General features: G+C 35.7%; 1 protein-coding gene across 1 annotated transcript in view; it reads right to left on the bottom strand.

The window, feature by feature from the left end:
• LOC145684560 (uncharacterized) overlaps positions 1-16,728 on the bottom strand; it is a 37,369-nt gene extending 20,641 nt beyond the window's left edge. The window contains exon 1 of the mRNA XM_081756953.1: positions 16,549-16,728. Coding sequence (XP_081613079.1) covers positions 16,549-16,728 — 180 coding nt within the window. The remainder of the gene's footprint in view (positions 1-16,548) is intronic.
• Positions 16,729-20,174: the final 3,446 nt, after the last annotated feature.

Here is a 20,174-nt window from a genome sequence, read left to right as displayed (position 1 = left end):
TTCCACATTTAGCAATAGGTCATCAGGTACTACATGTCCCAAAATTAGTGGTCATCGAGGTCAAAGGTTAAAATACTTAAAACCTAATAGTTCGCAAACGGATCCAAATATTGAGATGCTCTTTCCACATTTAGTAATTGGTCATCAACCACTGCAAGTTCCAAAATAATGACCATCGAGGTCAAAGGTCAATATACTTAAAACCTAATAACTCGGAAACGAAGCCACATATTGATATGGTGTTTCCACATTTAGTAATTGATCATCAACTACTACAAGTTCGAAAATAATAACTATCGAGGTCAAAGGTAAATATACTTAAAGCCTAATAACTCGAAAACGGAGCAACGTATTGAGGTGCTGTTTCCAAATCTAGTAATACGTCATCAACCACTGCAAGTTCCAAAATAATGATCATCGAGGTCAAAGGTCAAAATACTTAAACCAAATAACTCGAAAATGGATCCACATACTGAGGTGCTGTTTTCACATTTAGCAACAGGTCATCAACTAGTACAAGTTCCAAAATAAAGACCATCGAGGTCAAAGGTCAAAATACTTAAAACTTAATAACTCGAAAACGGAGCCAAATATTGAGGTGCTGTTTCCAAATCTAGTAATTGGTCATCAACTACTACAAGTTTCAAAAATAATGGTCATCGAAGTCAAAGGTCAATCTCGTAAATGAAACCACATATTGAGATAACGTTTCCTCATTTAGTAAATTTGTGTGATCTATTCAATTTTATACAAAGCAGAAAATAAGTGAAGAAGGAATAAATTTGAGTGGCTTATTTACTTTTGTATTAATGAGAAAGAAATCAAAGGAACACAATTTTAACTAGCGCAGAATTTCTGTACCTTTTTCTGCTATTCAAATGGATTAACAAGAAAGAAAGCAAAGATATGCCATATTACTAGCTGAGAATTATATGTCATCTTGTATTATTTAAGCAAAACAGACGAAACGATAAAACGAACGGCTAAATATGAACCACAAAAAATGAAGAAGGTCCGTTTTAACTAGTTCAATATTTCTGTACAATTTTGTACTACCCAAATAAACGAAATTTTATTTTTGTACCAATCACAAGAAAATCAAAGAAGGGTCATTTTAACTAGCTCAGCATTTTATACCTTTTTGTGCTATTCAAATAATAGACGGAACAAATTTCAGTGGTCTATTTTATTTTTGTACCAATCAGAAGAAAAGCAAAGATATGCCATTTTAATTATTTAAACAAACGAAAAGATAAATTTGAATGACCTATTCAATTTTGTACCAACGAGAAATGCCATTTTGTACTAATCAAATAAACAAAAAACGAAGAAGGATCATTTTAACTAACTCAGACTTTTATACCATTTTGTACTACTCCAATAAACAAAGGAATACCAACCAGAAAAAAAGAAGTGAAGATTAGGTGGATTATTTTCTTTTGTACCAACTAGAAAAGAGAAGAAGAGCTACTTTAACTAGCTCAGAATTTATGTAACTTTTGAACTACTGAAATGTTCTTTTTTTGTATCAATCAGAAAAAAGCGAAGAAAGACCATTTTAGCAAGCTCAGAATTTATATACATTTTGTACTAATCAAATATACGAAAGAATAAATTTAAGTGACCTACACAATTTTGTACCAATGAGAAATGTCATTTTAACTGGCTCAGAATTTTACTACTCAAATAAACAGTGGATATTTAGATTTGTAACACCGAGAAAAAAAAGAAGTTGCACCATTTTGGAGTATTCAAATAAACAAAGGAATTATAATTTGTGTCAACACAAAATCAATTAAGAGCTCCCTCGTGGCTAAGCGGTTAGCGTACGCGCCTTTGGCGTGGGAGTCCCGGGTTCGATTCCCGGCGGGAGCTCATGTGGTTCGGATTCCACGTTACTCAGTAGGTCCACGTCTCATATAGCCTCGCTGCTGAAAGGGACGCTAAACTAAAATCAACTTTCAACTTTCAACAAAATCAATTAAACGAAGTAATACATTTGAGTGAGCTATTTAATTTGAAAAAAACGAAGCAGGATCATCTTAACTAGCTGAGTATTTTATACCATTTTGTATTATTTCAACAAACAAAGGAATAAATTTATATTAACCAGAAAAAGCAAAAAAGACCATTTTAACTAGCTGCGAATTTTATATCATTTTAAACTAGTCTAATAAACGAAGGCATAAATATAAGTGAGCTATTTAGCTTTGTACGAACCGAAAAAAGTGAAGAAGGTTCATTTTATACCTTTTGGTGCAATTCAAATAATCGAGGGAATAAATTTGGGTGATCTATTTCATTTTTGTACTCATTCGAAAAAAGCGAAGAAGGACCATTTTATACCTTTTTTCGCCATTCCTATTTCCTTTTGTTCCAACGAGAACCATTTATAACAGGCTTAGATTTTTATGACTTTTTTGTAATATTTGTACCAAACAGAAAAAATCTACACAAATAAACAAAGGAATAAATTTGTAATAACCACAAAAAGCGAAGAAATGCCATTTTAACTAGCTCAAAATTTCTAGACCATGTTGTACTATTTAAACAAACAAAGGGATAAATTTGAGTGATTATTCAATTTTGTAGCAAGAAGAAAAAGGATAGAACTAACATTTTGTACTAATCAAATAAATGAAGGAATATTTAGTTTTGTACCAAGCAAAATAAGAAAAAGCAGTGAAGAACAAATAAAATTTGGATGGACTATTTTCTTATCTACCAACAAAAAAGAGAAACCGAAGGAGGAATAAATTTGGGTGACCTATTCAGTTTTGTACTACTAAAATAAACAAAGGAATAAAATTGAATGTTCTACAGAAGAAAACGGAGAAGGGCCATTTTATTTAATTTTGTAGTACTCAAATATACTAAGGTATAAATCTGTGTAACCCATTCCGTTTTGTACTAAGCAGAAAATTTGTTGGCTTTTTTTAGAAAGACCATTTTATCTTTTGTATTCAGATTTTCCGGCTTAAATTTATATGTTCTACTTTTTGCGCTCTACAAATAAACGAAGGAAAAGCAAAGAGAGATCATTTTATGTGCCTTTTGTAACGAAGGAACAAATTTGAAGGAGGCTCATTTTAACTAATCCTGCTGCGAGTAGATCAATTAGTACATAGATTTAAAAAAATAAAACAATGTGGCATTATTGCGACTTTCATTTTCGAATACATACGGATTAAACCACTGTAGCAAAAAATACTACTCTCTTCTTATGCTTATTTGGAGCAGACTTAAGAGGACAAACAATTAGAAACCCACTAGTAGGGCGTCGATTCAGTAAAACCCGTTATGCTTTCTTCTATGGTCTTCGGCATGCATTTTAGACCAAGAGCAGCAAGTTTAATATTTGTATTCCCCTGCTGGATAGAAATTCGATACTTGGAAATTGTCCCAATAAGCATCTGTTAACTTTATCCATATCCGTAAAATATTTTTTGGTGTGTAAAATTGGATCCACTCATCAGTATAGTAGTTAAAGATAATTGCTTCCAATCTCGTAATACCCTGTTAACGCTTGTCTGAACAATGAACAAAATCAATTAGATAGTTGTAAATTTTAATGGAAGAATTACCTGTATTCCATCTAAGACAATCTACACCCACGGAATCATCGTTGTTACAAATAGTGTTAATATTCTTGTCCTTCCATTCAAAAATTATAATACCTGCAAAATCTTGTTTAATATTCTGTTTGTAGATGTTCTGAAATTTTTCTATTGGCAGATCTGCTAATTCCATCCTAGTACTTCTTACTTATATCTCCCAAATACTTTTACACAATTTGTGGTACACCTCTTCCCCATTTAATTTAACGTTAAATCTGAGAAATTGGATCGTATAAATGTGTTCGGAACATAATTTCGAAGTACATTGTTATCGGGTAAGTTTTTTCTTTACCTAATAACTCTCTCAGAGATCATTATTGCTGGTAGACTAGAAAATGTACACTACAATACACCTTTAAAACTCTTGTGCAATGTAACCTATTTAAAAAGTTTTAATGTTCTTGTAAAACCTACTCTCATTCGAAAAATAAACTGCACTATTACAGATTATTACTATTTTATAAGCACAGTGCAAAACCGCTATTAATTGGAAATTCTTACACAATGTATCGTTCTTGTAAAACCTACTACTAATCGCGGAATTATTGTTATCGAAGTATAATGTAATACCACCTAAATTCTCTTAAGTCTACTCCAAATAAGCATAAGGAGAAAGTAGTATTTTTTGCCATAATGGATTATTCTGTATGTATAGCTTTATTGTGAGAAAAACCATTTGTTATTCTTTTTCAACAAGTTTCCAAATACTGCGAGGTCAAACAGATAGGTATCAGGAGATACTGCAAGAAGGCCAGTTTTATCACATCGTGTAAAGCAACCAAGAAAATCTGCAATCTGGATACTTGGCCTGAACTCGCACCCATGATTCCAAACTGTAGTAGCTCATCCAAAGTGTCCTGTGTTCTCCCATAGCGAAAGAAGCGATAATAGCGACTATTAAACAAATATCTATCCATCAAATAATTGTCTACCACATCGTTATAGTGGGCATTGTGTTCAACAAAACCTGGCTGTATACCATTATCCAACCGAAAATATCTAACCTACAATACTAAGCCTTGGTACAAAACTAAATATTCTATACCAATTTATACCTTCATTTATTTGAATGTTTTTTCTCGGTGGTACAAACAGTACAAAATACTTAGTTTGTTACAAAGGTACAAAACTAAATTCCTTCCCTTTTCCCAGCTGGTACAAAAGAAAATATTCCATTCAAATTTTATTCATTCTTCACTCCTTTTTTGCCCGGTACAAAACTAAATTCCTTCGTTTATTTGAATAGTGCATTTCCCAACATTTGTTTAAACAGCACACGATAATATAATAAAATGGCATATCATGTTCGTACATATGCCACACAAATTCATTTATTCTTCCCTTTGACCTCTAAAATAATAATAATAATGATTTAAAATTTAATTATACATTTTTCACACTCTCTCTTTATCTCTACTTAATTAAAAAACCTTTGTATCTACTACTACAGTATTTACCCATATGGATCTGTCTCAAAATTATCTATTCGTTTTCTTTTACTAGCTGTAATCTCATAAATTCTAAGATATGGATAAAGTTAACAGATGCTTATTGGGACAATTTCCAAGTATCGAATTTCTATCCAGCAGGGGAATACAAATATTAAACTTGCTGCTCTTGGTCTAAAATGCATGCCGAAGACCATAGAAGAAAGCATAACGGGTTTTACTGAATCGACGCCCTACTAGTGGGTTTCTAATTGTTTGTCCTCTTAAGTCTGCTCCAAATAAGCATAAGAAGAGAGTAGTATTTTTTGCTACAGTGGTTTAATCCGTATGTATTCGAAAATGAAAGTCGCAATAATGCCACATTGTTTTATTTTTTTAAATCTATGTACTAATTGATCTACTCGCAGCAGGATTAGTTAAAATGAGCCTCCTTCAAATTTGTTCCTTCGTTACAAAAGGCACATAAAATGATCTCTCTTTGCTTTTCCTTCGTTTATTTGTAGAGCGCAAAAAGTAGAACATATAAATTTAAGCCGGAAAATCTGAATACAAAAGATAAAATGGTCTTTCTAAAAAAAGCCAACAAATTTTCTGTATAGTACAAAACTGAATGGGTTACACAGATTTATACCTTTGTATATTTGAGTACTACAAAATTAAATAAAATGGCTCTTCTCCGTTTTCTTCTGTAGAACATTCAATTTTATTCCTTCGTTTATTTTAGTAGTACAAAACTGAATAGGTCACCCAAATTTATTCCTCCTTCGGTTTCTCTTTTCTGTTGGTACATAAGAAAATAGTCCATCCAAATTTTATTTGTTCTTCACTGCTTTTTCTTATTTTGCTTGGTACAAAACTAAATATTCCTTCATTTATTTGATTAGTACAAAATGTTAGTTCTATCCTTTTTCTTCTTGCTACAAAATTGAATAATCACTCAAATTTATCCCTTTGTTTGTTTAAATAGTACAACATGGTCTAGAAATTCTGAGCTAGTTAAAATGGCATTTCTTCGCTTTTTGTGGTTATTACAAATTTATTCCTGTGTTTATTTGTGTAGTTTTTTTCTGTTTGGTACAAATATTACAAAAAAGGCATAAAAATCTAAGCCTGTTATAAATGGTTCTCGTTGGAACAAAAGGAAATAGGAATGGCGAAAAAAGGTATAAAATGGTCCTTCTTCGCTTTTTTCGAATGAGTACAAAAATAAAATAGATCACCCAAATTTATTCCCTCGATTATTTGAATTGCACCAAAAGGTATAAAATGAACCTTCTTCACTTTTTTCGGTTCGTACAAAGCTAAATAGCTCACTTATATTTATGCCTTCGTTTATTAGACTAGTTTAAAATGATATAAAATTCGCAGCTAGTTAAAATGGTCTTTTTTGCTTTTTCTGGTTAATATAAATTTATTCCTTTGTTTGTTGAAATAATACAAAATGGTATAAAATACTCAGCTAGTTAAGATGTTCCTGCTTCGTTTCTTTCAAATTAAATAGCTCATTCAAATGTATTACTTAGTTTAATTGATTTTGTGTTGACACAAATTATAATTCCTTTGTTTATTTGAATACTCCAAAATGGTACAACTTCTTTTTTTCTCGGTGGTACAAATCTAAATATCTACTGTTTATTTGAGTAGTAAAATTCTGAGCCAGTTAAAATGACATTTCTCATTGGTACAAAATTGAGTAGGTCACTTAAATTTATTCTTTCGTATATTTGATTAGTACAAAATGTATATAAATTCTGAGCTTGCTAAAATGGTCTTTCTTCGCTTTTTTCTGATTGATACAAAAAAAGAACATTTCAGTAGTTCAAAAGTTACATAAATTCTGAGCTAGTTAAAGTAGCTTTTCTTCTCTTTTCTAGTTGGTACAAGAGAAAATAATCCACCTAATCTTCACTTCTTTTTTTTCTGGTTGGTATTCCTTTGTTTATTGGAGTAGTACAAAATGGTATAAAAGTCTGAGTTAGTTAAAATGATCCTTCTTCGTTTTTTTGTTTATTTGATTAGTACAAAATGGCATTTCTCGTTGGTACAAAATTGAATAGGTCATTCAAATTTATCTTTTCGTTTGTTTAAATAGTTAAAATGGCATATCTTTGCTTTTCTTCTGATTGGTACAAAAATAAAATAGACCACTGAAATTTGTTCCGTCTATTATTTGAATAGCACAAAAAGGTATAAAATGCTGAGCTAGTTAAAATGACCCTTCTTTGATTTTCTTGTGATTGGTACAAAAATAAAATTTCGTTTATTTGGGTAGTACAAAATTGTACAGAAATATTGAACTAGTTAAAACGGACCTTCTTCATTTTTTTGTGGTTCATATTTAGCCGTTCGTTTTATCGTTTCGTCTGTTTTGCTTAAATAATACAAGATGACATATAATTCTCAGCTAGTAATATGGCATATCTTTGCTTTCTTTCTTGTTAATCCATTTGAATAGCAGAAAAAGGTACAGAAATTCTGCGCTAGTTAAAATTGTGTTCCTTTGATTTCTTTCTCATTAATACAAAAGTAAATAAGCCACTCAAATTTATTCCTTCTTCACTTATTTTCTGCTTTGTATAAAATTGAATAGATCACACAAATTTACTAAATGAGGAAACGTTATCTCAATATGTGGTTTCATTTACGAGATTGACCTTTGACTTCGATGACCATTATTTTTGAAACTTGTAGTAGTTGATGACCAATTACTAGATTTGGAAACAGCACCTCAATATTTGGCTCCGTTTTCGAGTTATTAGGTTTTAAGTATTTTGACCTTTGACCTCGATGGTCTTTATTTTGGAACTTGTACTAGTTGATGACCTGTTGCTAAATGTGAAAACAGCACCTCAGTATGTGGATCCATTTTCGAGTTATTTGGTTTAAGTATTTTGACCTTTGACCTCGATGATCATTATTTTGGAACTTGCAGTGGTTGATGACGTATTACTAGATTTGGAAACAGCACCTCAATACGTTGCTCCGTTTTCGAGTTATTAGGCTTTAAGTATATTTACCTTTGACCTCGATAGTTATTATTTTCGAACTTGTAGTAGTTGATGATCAATTACTAAATGTGGAAACACCATATCAATATGTGGCTCCGTTTCCGAGTTATTAGGTTTTAAGTATATTGACCTTTGACCTCGATGGTCATTATTTTGGAACTTGCAGTGGTTGATGACCAATTACTAAATGTGGAAAGAGCATCTCAATATTTGGATCCGTTTGCGAACTATTAGGTTTTAAGTATTTTAACCTTTGACCTCGATGACCACTAATTTTGGGACATGTAGTACCTGATGACCTATTGCTAAATGTGGAAACACCACCTCAATATGTTGCTTCGTTTACGAGTTTTGATCTTTGACCTCGATGGTCAGTAGTTGATGACCAATTGCTAAATGTGGAAACACCACCTCGATATGTTGTTTCGTTTTTGAGTTTGACCTTTGTTCACGATGGTCAGTAGTTTGGGGACATGCTTGTGTCATTTCTGCTATGTTAAATTAAGGGTTGGGAACGAAATCAGTGCTACGTTAAAATAGGGGTGGAGAATGTGTTCATAAATTTGTGCTATGTTAAAATGTTCAAATAGGGGTTGAAAAAGTAATCATAAAAGGGAATGAATACACCCCTAAAAGTGCTCATAAAAGGAAACGAATCTTATGTATTATCTGCTCTGCTATGTAATTTCAATTAGGGGTGGAAAAAAATGGTCATCAAAGAGAATGAGTGAATACACCCTTGTGTTATCTGCTCTTCTATGTGTTCGTAGTTTCTGCTATGTGAAAATAAGGGTTGGAAAATATGCTTATAAAAGGAAACGAGTATACTCTTAAAATGGAGGTCGTAAAAGGAAACGAGTACACCCTTGCTATGTTACATAGTCTTATGTGTTTCTGCTATGTTACGTATTCTTATGTCATTTCTATTATGTTAAAACAGGGGTTGAAAAATATGCTCATAAAAGAGAACGAGTACACCCTTGTTATGTTACGTACTCTTATGTGTTATCTGCTCTGCTGTGTGTTACGTAGCCTTATGTGTTATCTGCTCTTCTATGTGTTCGTAATCTTATGTGTTATCTCCTATGTTAAAATAGGGGTTGAAACGAGTACACCCTTGTTATGTTACGTACTCTTATGTGTTATCTGCTCTGCTGTGTGTTCATAGTCTCAGTGTAATTTCTGCTATGTTCAAATAGGGGTTGAAAAATATGCTCATAAAAGAGAACGAGTACACCCTTGTTATGTTACGTACTCTTATGTGTTATCTGTTCTGCTGTGTGTTACATAGTCTTATGTGTTATCTGCTCTTCTATGTGTTCGTAATCTTATGTGTTATCTCCTATGTTAAAATAGGGGTTGAAACGAGTATACCCTTGTTATCTTACGTACTCTTATGTGTTATCTGTTCTGCTGTGTGCTACATAGACTTATGTGTTATCTGCTCTTCTATGTGTTCGTATTAACATAGGGGTTGGAAAATATGTTCATAAAAGGGAACGAGTACACCCTTGTTATGTTACGTAGTCTGATGCTCTTTCTGCTATGTTAAAATAGGGGTTGGACAATATGCTTATAAAAGGGAACGAGTACACCCCTAAAAAGTGCTCATAAAACGGAATAAGTTCACCCCTAAAATGGAGGTCGTAAAAGACCGTGGGCTCACGGTGTACGGTGCTCAATTTCTCAGGGGTTCGTGAGTTGGCCAATGCTGTCCTCATATGTTCCAGATCGATTCATTTTCTACTACTGTCAATAATAAGAGAGTGACTCAGCATCTCAATTGCAAATAAAATTTTTTCCTGAAAAGTTTGTAAAAATACTTCGATTTTAATAAAAACATAATGTGTGTTTTGTTTCCGATGATTGTCTTACTAGAATAGTTCGATCAGCGGCGTAGCTCGGTTTATCGGCTCATGGTAAAGATTGTAATGTTGTCGCCGCTTAAAGCCATGGTTTACCCCTCTCCCCACTCACAACCTTAACTTGCTAAATTAAATATTAGTTAAAATGAAATTCAGTGTATGCAACCAACTAAATGCATTTATTGAATTTTTAGGGTATTAAGAACATGTACACTGTACTTTTAAACGTAAAGTTTTCAGCACTTACAAATGAATTTTAAGTAGTTTCTGAGCAGCAAATTCTGAAATCACATAATCAAAATTAATTTAATCTGCCAATCCTCTTTCAAATTGACCAACTTGCCAAGTTAGTAAGTCTTAATTAGCTTTTACTTAGAGAAGCTGCGCTCACAGCTGACAACGTTATTTCCAACCTTCGAAAATATTCGTAACATTATGACAATATTCGGAACAGAAATGCTTAGGTTAACCTCTTAGATAAATGAAGAAGTTCATAATATCTTGTTGTTGTTCTGATTCATCAATGAAGTTTTGCAAACGTTTCCTTCCTCAGTAACGTCATCAGGTACATGATCCAGTTTGCACTCTTATTCAGGATTTAAAAGCTTTGATGGCCCAAGCAAAGTAAAGTTGGTTACCCATGAAAATTCTGGAATTCTGTAGAAATCTCTTAAGTTATCATATTCAGGGACGTAGACATCTGTTTTCACGGTTCTTGTTGGTACGGGAATCCAGCTACTGCAGATTCATCACCATGAATTCAATCATTCTTCATCTGCGTGACGTAAACTCCGGCCAAAGATTTTAAGGTGCATCGGGTCATGTTGCGACGTTTTCTGTCACATTTGTTGAAACTAGTTCCAACATTTCTAGAGGAAGTGATTCTACATCGCTTAACTGCATCGTCTCATACACTCCAGAAAGTTTCAATGAGCCCTTCAAACGTTGTCCTGTAGCAGGTAAGAGTGGCCCATACGTGGGTGTACGAGGAGAAAAAGAAGTAAACTCCGTTCCAAAAACTATGACACCGCGATGATTGCGCGTACATTAGCCAAATTCAGGGAATGATTCATGCATGCTACAAACTGTACTTTAGCGTTGACCTCATTATTGGCTTGTTAGACTTCAGTATGCACTAGGGTGCACATTTTAGCACTTTTTTTCTCGGAACGAAATGTAATATCTGGGAAAAGTGACCCTCCCACATGGACATTACTCACTAACTAACTAACTAACTCTATGGCCTATGGAACCCGGAGGTTCCATGCCGCGTTCACAAAAGCTCTCCACTGACTTCTATCCATGGATCCAGTTTCTACTTTGTATTCCAATCTCTGCGAGATCCATCTTAATATTGTCCTCCCATCTGCGCCTAGGTCTTCCTAATGGTCGTTTTCCGATTGGTCTTCCAGTCAAGACTTCGAAAGCATTTCTACTTTCTTCCATTCTAGCTACATGACCCGCCCACCTAAGCCTTCTAGACTTGACGACCCTAACAATGTTGAGTAAACCATATAACTTATGTAGTTCCTCATTATGAAGTTTCCGCCATTCCCCATTCCCGTTCCTCTTGGGTCCGAATATTCGTCTCAGGATCTTGTTCTCAAATACTTTCAGTCTATGTTCTTCCCTCAGAGTAAGTGACCATGTTTCGCAGCCATACAGAACAACAGGCATAATTATCGTTTTGTATATTTTAAGCTTCAAATTCCTCGACAGAATTCGCGACGACAAGAGATTTTGAACCGACTAGTAACACGAATTCCCTGCTTGTAGACGACATTTAATTTCTTCGTGAATATGATTTTCCTCTGTTAATATTGCTCCTAGATATTTGAAACTATCCACTTTTTCAAAAGTATTATTTAATATTTTAACGCATCCATAATTTGCTGTATTCGGGTCCCGACGCACTTCCATGTATTTAGTTTTCTCTGCATTTACTTCTAAACCAATGTCCCTGCAAGCGTTTAATAAAATCTCTGCATTTCTTTCTATTGTTCTCCTATCATCTTCTATTAAATTTACATCATCAGCATAAGCCATAACCTGGTGAATACCGTTCAACGCTAGGCCCTGGTTGCTATCTTTGATTTTCCTTATAGCGTATTCCAGAACGAATTTAAATAATAATGGCGACAACGCATCTCCTTGTTTCAGGCCATTTTCGACGTGAAAGCTCGTGGACAAAAATTTTCCTAGCCGGACTTTACTTTGGGATTCATTTAAACATATCTTAATTAATCTAATTAGCTTTCTCGGTATTCCAAGTTCTGTAAGAACGTTGTATAATGTTTCTCTCCTAACCGAGTCGTACGCCTTTCTAAAATCAATAAATAGTTGATGTACCGGGGTATTGTATTCCCACTTTTTTTCGAGTATTTGGCGAATGGTAAATATTTGATCGATAGTTGATCGATTTCGTCTAAATCCGCACTGATAATCTCCAATAATTTCATCTGCGTATGGGGTCAGTCTTGCTAACAGAATATTTGAAAGGATTTTATAGGACGTTGACAGAACAGAAATGCCTCGATAGTTATTACAGTCAGTTTTGTCGCTTTCTTGTGAATTGGAACAATGATTGATTCTTTCCACTCCTGTGACAATTCTTCCTTGTTCCAGATAAGGAGAATGAGTTTGTGTATCTTGTTCCACAATTTCTCGCCTCCAGCTAAAATTAACTCAGTCGGAATTTCATCTACACAATGAGATTTGTGTTTCTTTAATTTCTTTATAGCGGTTTCTACTTCTATTCGGTTGGGTTCTGGAATATATGGTTCTGCGGTGTGTATCACCTTTTCTCCATGCACACTAGTTTTTGGTTGCGTGTTAAGCAAATCGTCAGAGAAATCTTTCCATCTATTTAAGATGCTATCCGTGTCAGTGAGAACTGCACCGTCAGATTTCTTTAATATATAAGCACGAGGTTGATAGCCCTTCTTAAGTTCGTTGATGCATTTATATATGTCCCGAATGTTTTTGTTGATTCCCTTATACATATCCCGGATGTTTTTATTTTTACTATTATCTTCAAGTTCCTTAATTTTAGCTTTCAGAAAATCGCATTTCTTTGTTCTAAAAGTTTTGGAAGTTTCCCGCCTGATATCTGCGAAATTTTGTGTAGTTATTTCATTCGGATTTTGTAGCCAGCGTAATTTTGCCTGTTTTCTCTTCTCTGCTATTTTAATGCATTCCTGATCAAACCATGGTTTGTTCCTACGTATTTCCGCGTGTCCCAATTTTTCTTTTGCTGAAATTTTAATGCTATCTCTAATTTCAATCCAGGTATCCTCAACGCTAGTGCACTCGGAATCTAATAAAGCCGAGAATCTATTCGAAACTTCAATCTGGTATATCTCTCTTACCTAGCTCTCTTCTAATTTCTTTGAATTGAATCTCTCCGTTTTCGGACAATGAATATTACCTTTATTCAACGATAACTTCTCTCGTATTATCGCTACTACCAGGTAGTGGTCAGTGTCACAATCAGCCCCTCTAAACGACCGGACATCAATTATGCTAGATTGTCTTCTTCTATCTACTAAAACGTGATCAATTTGGTTGTGTGTTTTTCTATCTGGTGATGTCCAAGTGTATTTATGAACATCGCGATGCGGGAATTTTGTACTCTTCACGATTAGGTCTTTGGATGTTGCAAAGTTCACGAGTCTAACACCGTTGTCATTACTTTCTTTATGCAGACTTTCGTTCCCTATAATCGGTTTGAAAATATCCTCTCGTCCTACCTTCACATTGAAATCCCCTAATAGAATTTATATATGGTATCGCGGGAGTTGGTCAAATATCCGTTCCACTTCTTCGTAAAAACTGTCTTTTATATCGCCATCCTTATCTTCAGTTGGGACATGTACATTTAAAACAATAATACCACACCATCGTCCCTTAAGAGTAATAAAAGAAAGTCTATCAGTAACAAATTCAACCCGTTTAATTGCTGGTAATATACGTTTATGAACGAAAAACCCTGTTCGTAACTGGTAATTTTTATTTCCTTCCCCGTAAAAGAACGTAAAATTTCCGGAATTCTCAGATCCATTTCCTTCCCACCTAACTTCCTGAACTCCTACTACGTCCATCCTGTATTCCTCTAACTCACTCGTTACGGATTTTAACGAGCCTGCCCTATAAAGACTCCTAATATTCCATGTTCCAAATCTCATGTCCATTTTCTTTTGCTCAGGTCGTGCCAGGTTATCAGTCCTTGTCCGAGGCTTTTGTGAATATTTCTGAACAAGTGCTTTTTTTTACAGGATAAGGTTGTTAGCCCTACCCAAACCCCCAAGCTGGAGGACCACTCCTAGTCGGCTGTCCGCGACTGCTTAATCAGTATATTCGCAGCTAACCTCTATATCTAGAGGCCTTCTCCTCAATCCGCAACCTGAGGACGCGCCATGTCGTGGTGACAGGAACCCACGTTACACGGCATGGACATTACAGGTATAGTTTTCCCTTCTTCAAATCGGATAACATTTTCTGTGAGAACTATTGTCTCAAAGTTTCAAAGATTTAACTGAAAATTACAAAAAAGTACCAAAGCTGTTCATTAATTTTAGTTATGTTAAAGTAAACATATTTTCGGTTAAATACACGTCAGTTGCTATGAAAACTGTCATTCAAGTATAAAAATGCCAGTTATATGCCCTTGGGGAGATAAAGGTGAATCCTCTGGGGCCACAAAAGGGAGCAAATTCAGTACAGTTAAGCGGTTGTGCAGCTCCTCGCTCACCTGGCCATATAGCCTTGTCAAGCGACCCAGAGCCCACAACGTGGACGTGACTGCATCTTGGCTCCTCCGTCAGCCCTACCCACCCAACTAACCATATGTAGCTCCGGATGAACTAATCCGATTCGTCACTATCAGAAAAAATTGTCACAAATTGGGATTTTGAGTGAAATTTAGACACAGTTTGCCTAGTAAGTAAGATTGACCTCATCATCCCGTTTCTAGCATCACTGCCAGATACTTGGGAGCTGCTTCACTGACTAATTTCATATTCTTTCTACTGCCACCGTGTGGTGCGGATAGACGGTGGAGGACCATTCTACATAGTGTTGTCAGGAAGTGAAAGTTTGTCCTTGAGCTGTTTGTTTGATACCGTCATTAGAACTGGTAGTACAGTTATTGAAACATCAGTACTTTTCCTAAAGATTATTTCAGTGTAATCTTTCGCTTTAAAATTCAGTCTGGGAATGATGTTATATCTAAAGGTGTTACGAAGATTCAATGCTTCGTGTTCTCAGGCACTATGAATCTTATGTAATGCATCTTGTCGGACAGCAAGTTGACCATCAGTCATCATGGCGAGAAGAACATTCTCTGGGAGAGCGAAGAATGCATTCGTCTGAATGGATGAACGGATTATAGCGTGATATTCCTTTGGTAAGTATCTAGACCTATGAATGGTCTCAAAGACGTGACGAGGACCATCAGCAATGGAAGACTGTGTTCTGACACGGTATTGAAATAAAATGAAATTTTTGAGTTTTACGTCCCACGTTTATGCCGGTTCGGCTAAAGGAGACGGCGATGATGATTAACGAGTGAAATGGTGGAATGAAGAAAGTGGGAGGAAACGGGAGAACCCCGAGAAAACCCATGAGCACGGCGTTTGTCCACCACAAAGTCCATACGGCGCGAGCTGGGATCGAACCAGGGACCCTAAGCACCGGAGATGAACGCTCTACCACTGTGCAACCGTGTCTCCTGATACGGTATTGCATAGCCACATAGAGTGTAAGTATGAATATCACAATTTCTATTAATTTCTCGGTTGGTTTCTTTGTTGCAATATACAATCTTAAAATTCTGTTTCCAGTAGTCAACCAACGAGCTTTGTTTATTTTGCCAGAGATCATAGAAGCAAGTTCTTCCCTGCATGCTCCGGAGTGAATGGCTTGATATATCTGGAACAAGTATCTCAGGTCTTTACTGAGTTCTCTAATCTCTTCTGGATTATGATCGGTACGTCACATTTTATTGGTTTGAATGGCATCACTGGAAGCTTTTCACAGTTAGATAGTTTTTAACCTATGGGACCTTGTAAGAATAGGGGCTTCAATAAGTGCCGTCAATATGCTTGAAGAGAGATCGGAACGGCAATTCATTAAAATGCAAGAGACAAATAGTCCATTGCATAGGTTTTCCTGTTAGTTCCTCTAATTTTTGACCAATATTTCCCTTTCAACCAGTGTTAATGTTTGTTCCATCACATCCACCTTTGAGTTTGTTCATGATGTACTCGAAAATAGCCGTGGTCTTGTCATGTGTAGAGCCAGAGGATGGTTTCACGTGACCAACGTATTGAAAGTTAGGTTCAGCCACAAGTGATAAGTGCTTTTCTCTAATGATGCCTGTGTGTTTTAGTGTCATTCCTTCGATCATCAAAGTATAGGACTTTAATGAGATTATCAGTTCTAGAACTTGCTTTTAAATTCCGAGCGACTTTAAGTTTCGCACGCCTTATTTTGCTCCTGTCCACAATTAAAGCAGATATTATGTCTCTAGATTGTTGAGAAGTTATAAATCCAGTCTTTAAAGCTACCTGAAGCACAGTTGATGTTATATGTGCCCAGCCCTCTCGCTTACATTGTATCTCTGAGTAATCATAAAAGTTTCAGGCAAATCTAGCCTCAGTTTAGAAGTTCTGTCTCTGGGTTTGGTCTCTTGCTCAGAAGACCTATCCTCTGCTTTGTCTTCAGGGTCTGCTTTATTGTCACTGAAGTTTTCGCTGTCATTTGAAGCTGATGATTGAGAAAGGAAACTCATGCTGTTTGTCCAAACCCCTTTTACACAAATGTTCAGCCGTTTTCATAATTTGTTTTGTTACTTCTAAATCAACTGACCCTATGCGACCAATTCACAAAGCGATACAGACCACTGTGACACAAACTCGAATTTCACTTTTCTTACTTTTTCTCTTGCTTCCGTTTAAAGTATTTTTGAAAGAACTCTATAGTAATTACAATAAATGTTCGAGTTATAAGTCATTTTTGTGATAAATAATACTGATTTTTTAAAAATAAAAAAAAGGAAAGAAATACAGTATTTTCTGTGAATCACCAGTCGAACTGCTATGAACCACCAGTCGAAGGAAAAAGCAAGGACGAAAATAGGTGTAGAAACGCTTAATTGTATTGAATATGCCCCTTTTTCTGGCCCCTATCCCACCGCAGGGGCATATAACTGGCATTTTTATACCTGAATGTCAGTTTTCATAGCAACCGACGTGTAACGAAACCAAAAATATGTTTACTTTAACATAACGAAAAATAATGAACAATTTGGGCATTTTTTTGTAATTTTCAGTGAAATTTTGAAACTTTTAGACAATAGTTCTCACAGAAGATATTATCCGAATTGAAAAAATCTCTATCTGTAATGTTCATGTGGGTGGGCCACTTTTGCCAGGTATTACATATCGTTCCGAAAAAAGTAGCAAAACGACCCACCGTAGTATGCACCCCTCCAGCATTGTCATATGTTTGTCTTTATAGTCCAATCCATTTTTATTTAATCTTGTCCGAAGTCGATGTCGTCACATATTCTGAGTTCTTATTCTTCACTAATAAAACCCATGAAAGACTCCACAACTTCCACATTCATGCTAGCTATTTCCACATACCATAAAACTTGACTAATTTTGTTCCTGAAGGAAACATCGTCCATACTGTTAAAAATGGTGGAGAAATACTTTGCTTCCTTCACTTGCTCAATAATTTACTCTTCATTTGACCTCCAACATGCTTATAAATTCATTCTAAATGCTCATTGAGAAATAAGAGACTCATATTATCTATCAAATCCTCACACATGATCGGATCGTTTTTTCCCAACAGACTTACCAGCTCCAAGATGTTTAAGACACTGACTGCCTCTTCAATACTTTCCAAATGTCCTCGGAATCATAATACGTATGTAATAACCTAGTTGTGTCGAGCATTTGTGTAAGAATACCCTTCCACTTTCTCTCTTCTATTGCAATAACTCTTGGTACTTCATTATCGATTGCCCCTAGGCAGTTGATTCGTGTTTCCATAATTTTCCATCGCTCAAAGCTATCGAGATGCGGTACTTTGGACTCACGGATGTGTCACTTTTGTATTTAACTTAACATCACTTACTGAAACCGTCTGACAACCAAAACGTAGATTTAGTGTCCTTGACGAAATTTGCATCAAAAGTATTTTCTATAGCAGAATTTCTTTTGAAGTAAAGTAAACTATCCATGAGCGCAGAATCTTCTCTCCATTTGGCAGAGAACGGTAAAAGTGTCCCGAGTCAATTTTCTCATTTGGTTCAATCTCGTCGACAAGTAACATCAGCAAGATCGCAAACCATAAGTTGAACTACATTAGAGCTTTGACAGTACCGGTCGCACTTTCACTATCAGTAGGTACGTTAGGACTTTGGCTTTCACTAGTTACAATTCCTGAAGAAAAAAATTAGTAATGCAACCTGGCTCCACCTTTTTACTTCCCTCCTTTTCTTCCAGTTTTTTTCAGTACTGTTTTACCTCTTTTCGAATTAGTTTAATTTCAAAATAACAATATTATTAAACTTACGCATTGCGTAAGTTTGTAAGTATTGACCAGTGTTGGGCAAATTTCAATTGAATTAACAATTAACAATTAATCTGTAAATTTAATTGTTAATTGCAATTAACAATTGAAATAAGTAATGGTTAATTGTTAATTGAAGTTGGCCATTAAAAAAGGAGAATCAATTGCAATTGATCAATTGATTGAAAGTAATTGCAGTGGAAAGTAATTGCAATTGAATTCTGTAATTCAATTGCAATTGAAATTAATTGGCAATTGATTCAATTGCAATTGATTTCCACAGCAATTACTTTCAATTGATTGATCAATTGCAATTGATTTTCACTGATTAATTTTCAACACTGTAGTTCAGAGAGGGCGTAGGGCAATGAAAACTTTACCCACGACCAATTGACTCACCACCCGTCGTGACCCACGACCCACCGTGACCCACTCTGACCCACCACCCACCATAAATCACTCTTACCCACTGTGACCCACAGACCCGCCAAAACCCATTGTCATCAACTCTGACCCATGATTTACGCCCTCTTCTCTACTGACTAAAGAGTTTAAAATTGTAATAAAACAAGCTTATAAAATTATCACTCATCGGAGTTTGAATTTCTACGATCAATCGCTCAAGCATCGCACTAATACAATAACGGCGGATCTGACCTTTCTAATATAAATAAAATAGTTTGTTCGTGTGTCTGTGTGTCTATCTTTGTGCGGCCTGTGGACGAGACGAGTGGACCGAAACTTTTCAAAATTTGGTCACGGGTAGCTTGGTCTAGGCCCCAGACCAAGACGAAGAGTTTTTTTTTTTTTAATTCCTTACTATGGGGTCTCCAGGAGACGTTTACCGGGACCGGCCTGGGGACCAGACAAGTCGACCGAGAGTTACCAAATTTCGGTCAAAGATACCTTGGTCCAGGTCCCACACCAAGGCAAAGCTTTTTCGAAAAAATTAGAACCAGGGGGGTCTCAGGGGGGCGTTTACCGGGACATGTAAAAGTAGTAGAAAATGACCGATATCAGTGTCGATTTCATAGTTTTCACGGTCGCTGAGATCAATGGTGAAACTCCGATCGCATTAACTTCCAAATTCACCGTATTCTGCTACGGGCCGTGGGTCAATGGAAGGGGGGGATACCGAAACGTACACGTAATCCAGAATTACCGATATTAGTGTCAAATCCATAGTTTTCGCTGTCGCTGAGATGAATGGTGATACTTCCACAGGCGTTGACTTCCAAATACAGCCCCCATCGGCTGCGGACCAGAGGCATTGTTTTTTTCAAAATTCGAACCAGAGGATTATAGGGATTTTTACCGGCATATGTAAAAAGTAGTAGAAAATGGCAGATGTTAGTGTCACATTCATAGTTTTCGTGGTATTAGTTGGAGGTTGGTGGGGGCCAGAAGAGATTGTTTCACAATACGAACCAAGGGGGTCTGAGGGGGCGTTCACCGGGACATGTAAAAGTAGTAGAATTTGTGTCGAATCCATATTTATCGGGGTTGCTCAGACGTATAGTGACACCCCCGATAGTGTTTACGTTCAAATTCAGCCCCATCGGCCTTCCCAATGAAAACACATGTACGTTGTTGGATATATATTCACACAAAATATATCCAATGTTAGAAATGTTCCTTAATTGTTCTCCCGTT

The sequence above is a fragment of the Thermobia domestica genome, chromosome 5 (assembly GCF_964235325.1).
Source record: "Thermobia domestica chromosome 5, izTheDome1.hap1.1, whole genome shotgun sequence".
Taxonomy (NCBI): Eukaryota; Metazoa; Arthropoda; class Insecta; order Zygentoma; family Lepismatidae; genus Thermobia; species Thermobia domestica.
Note: the sequence above shows the minus strand (reverse complement) of the source record. Positions and strands in the feature narration are given on the sequence as shown.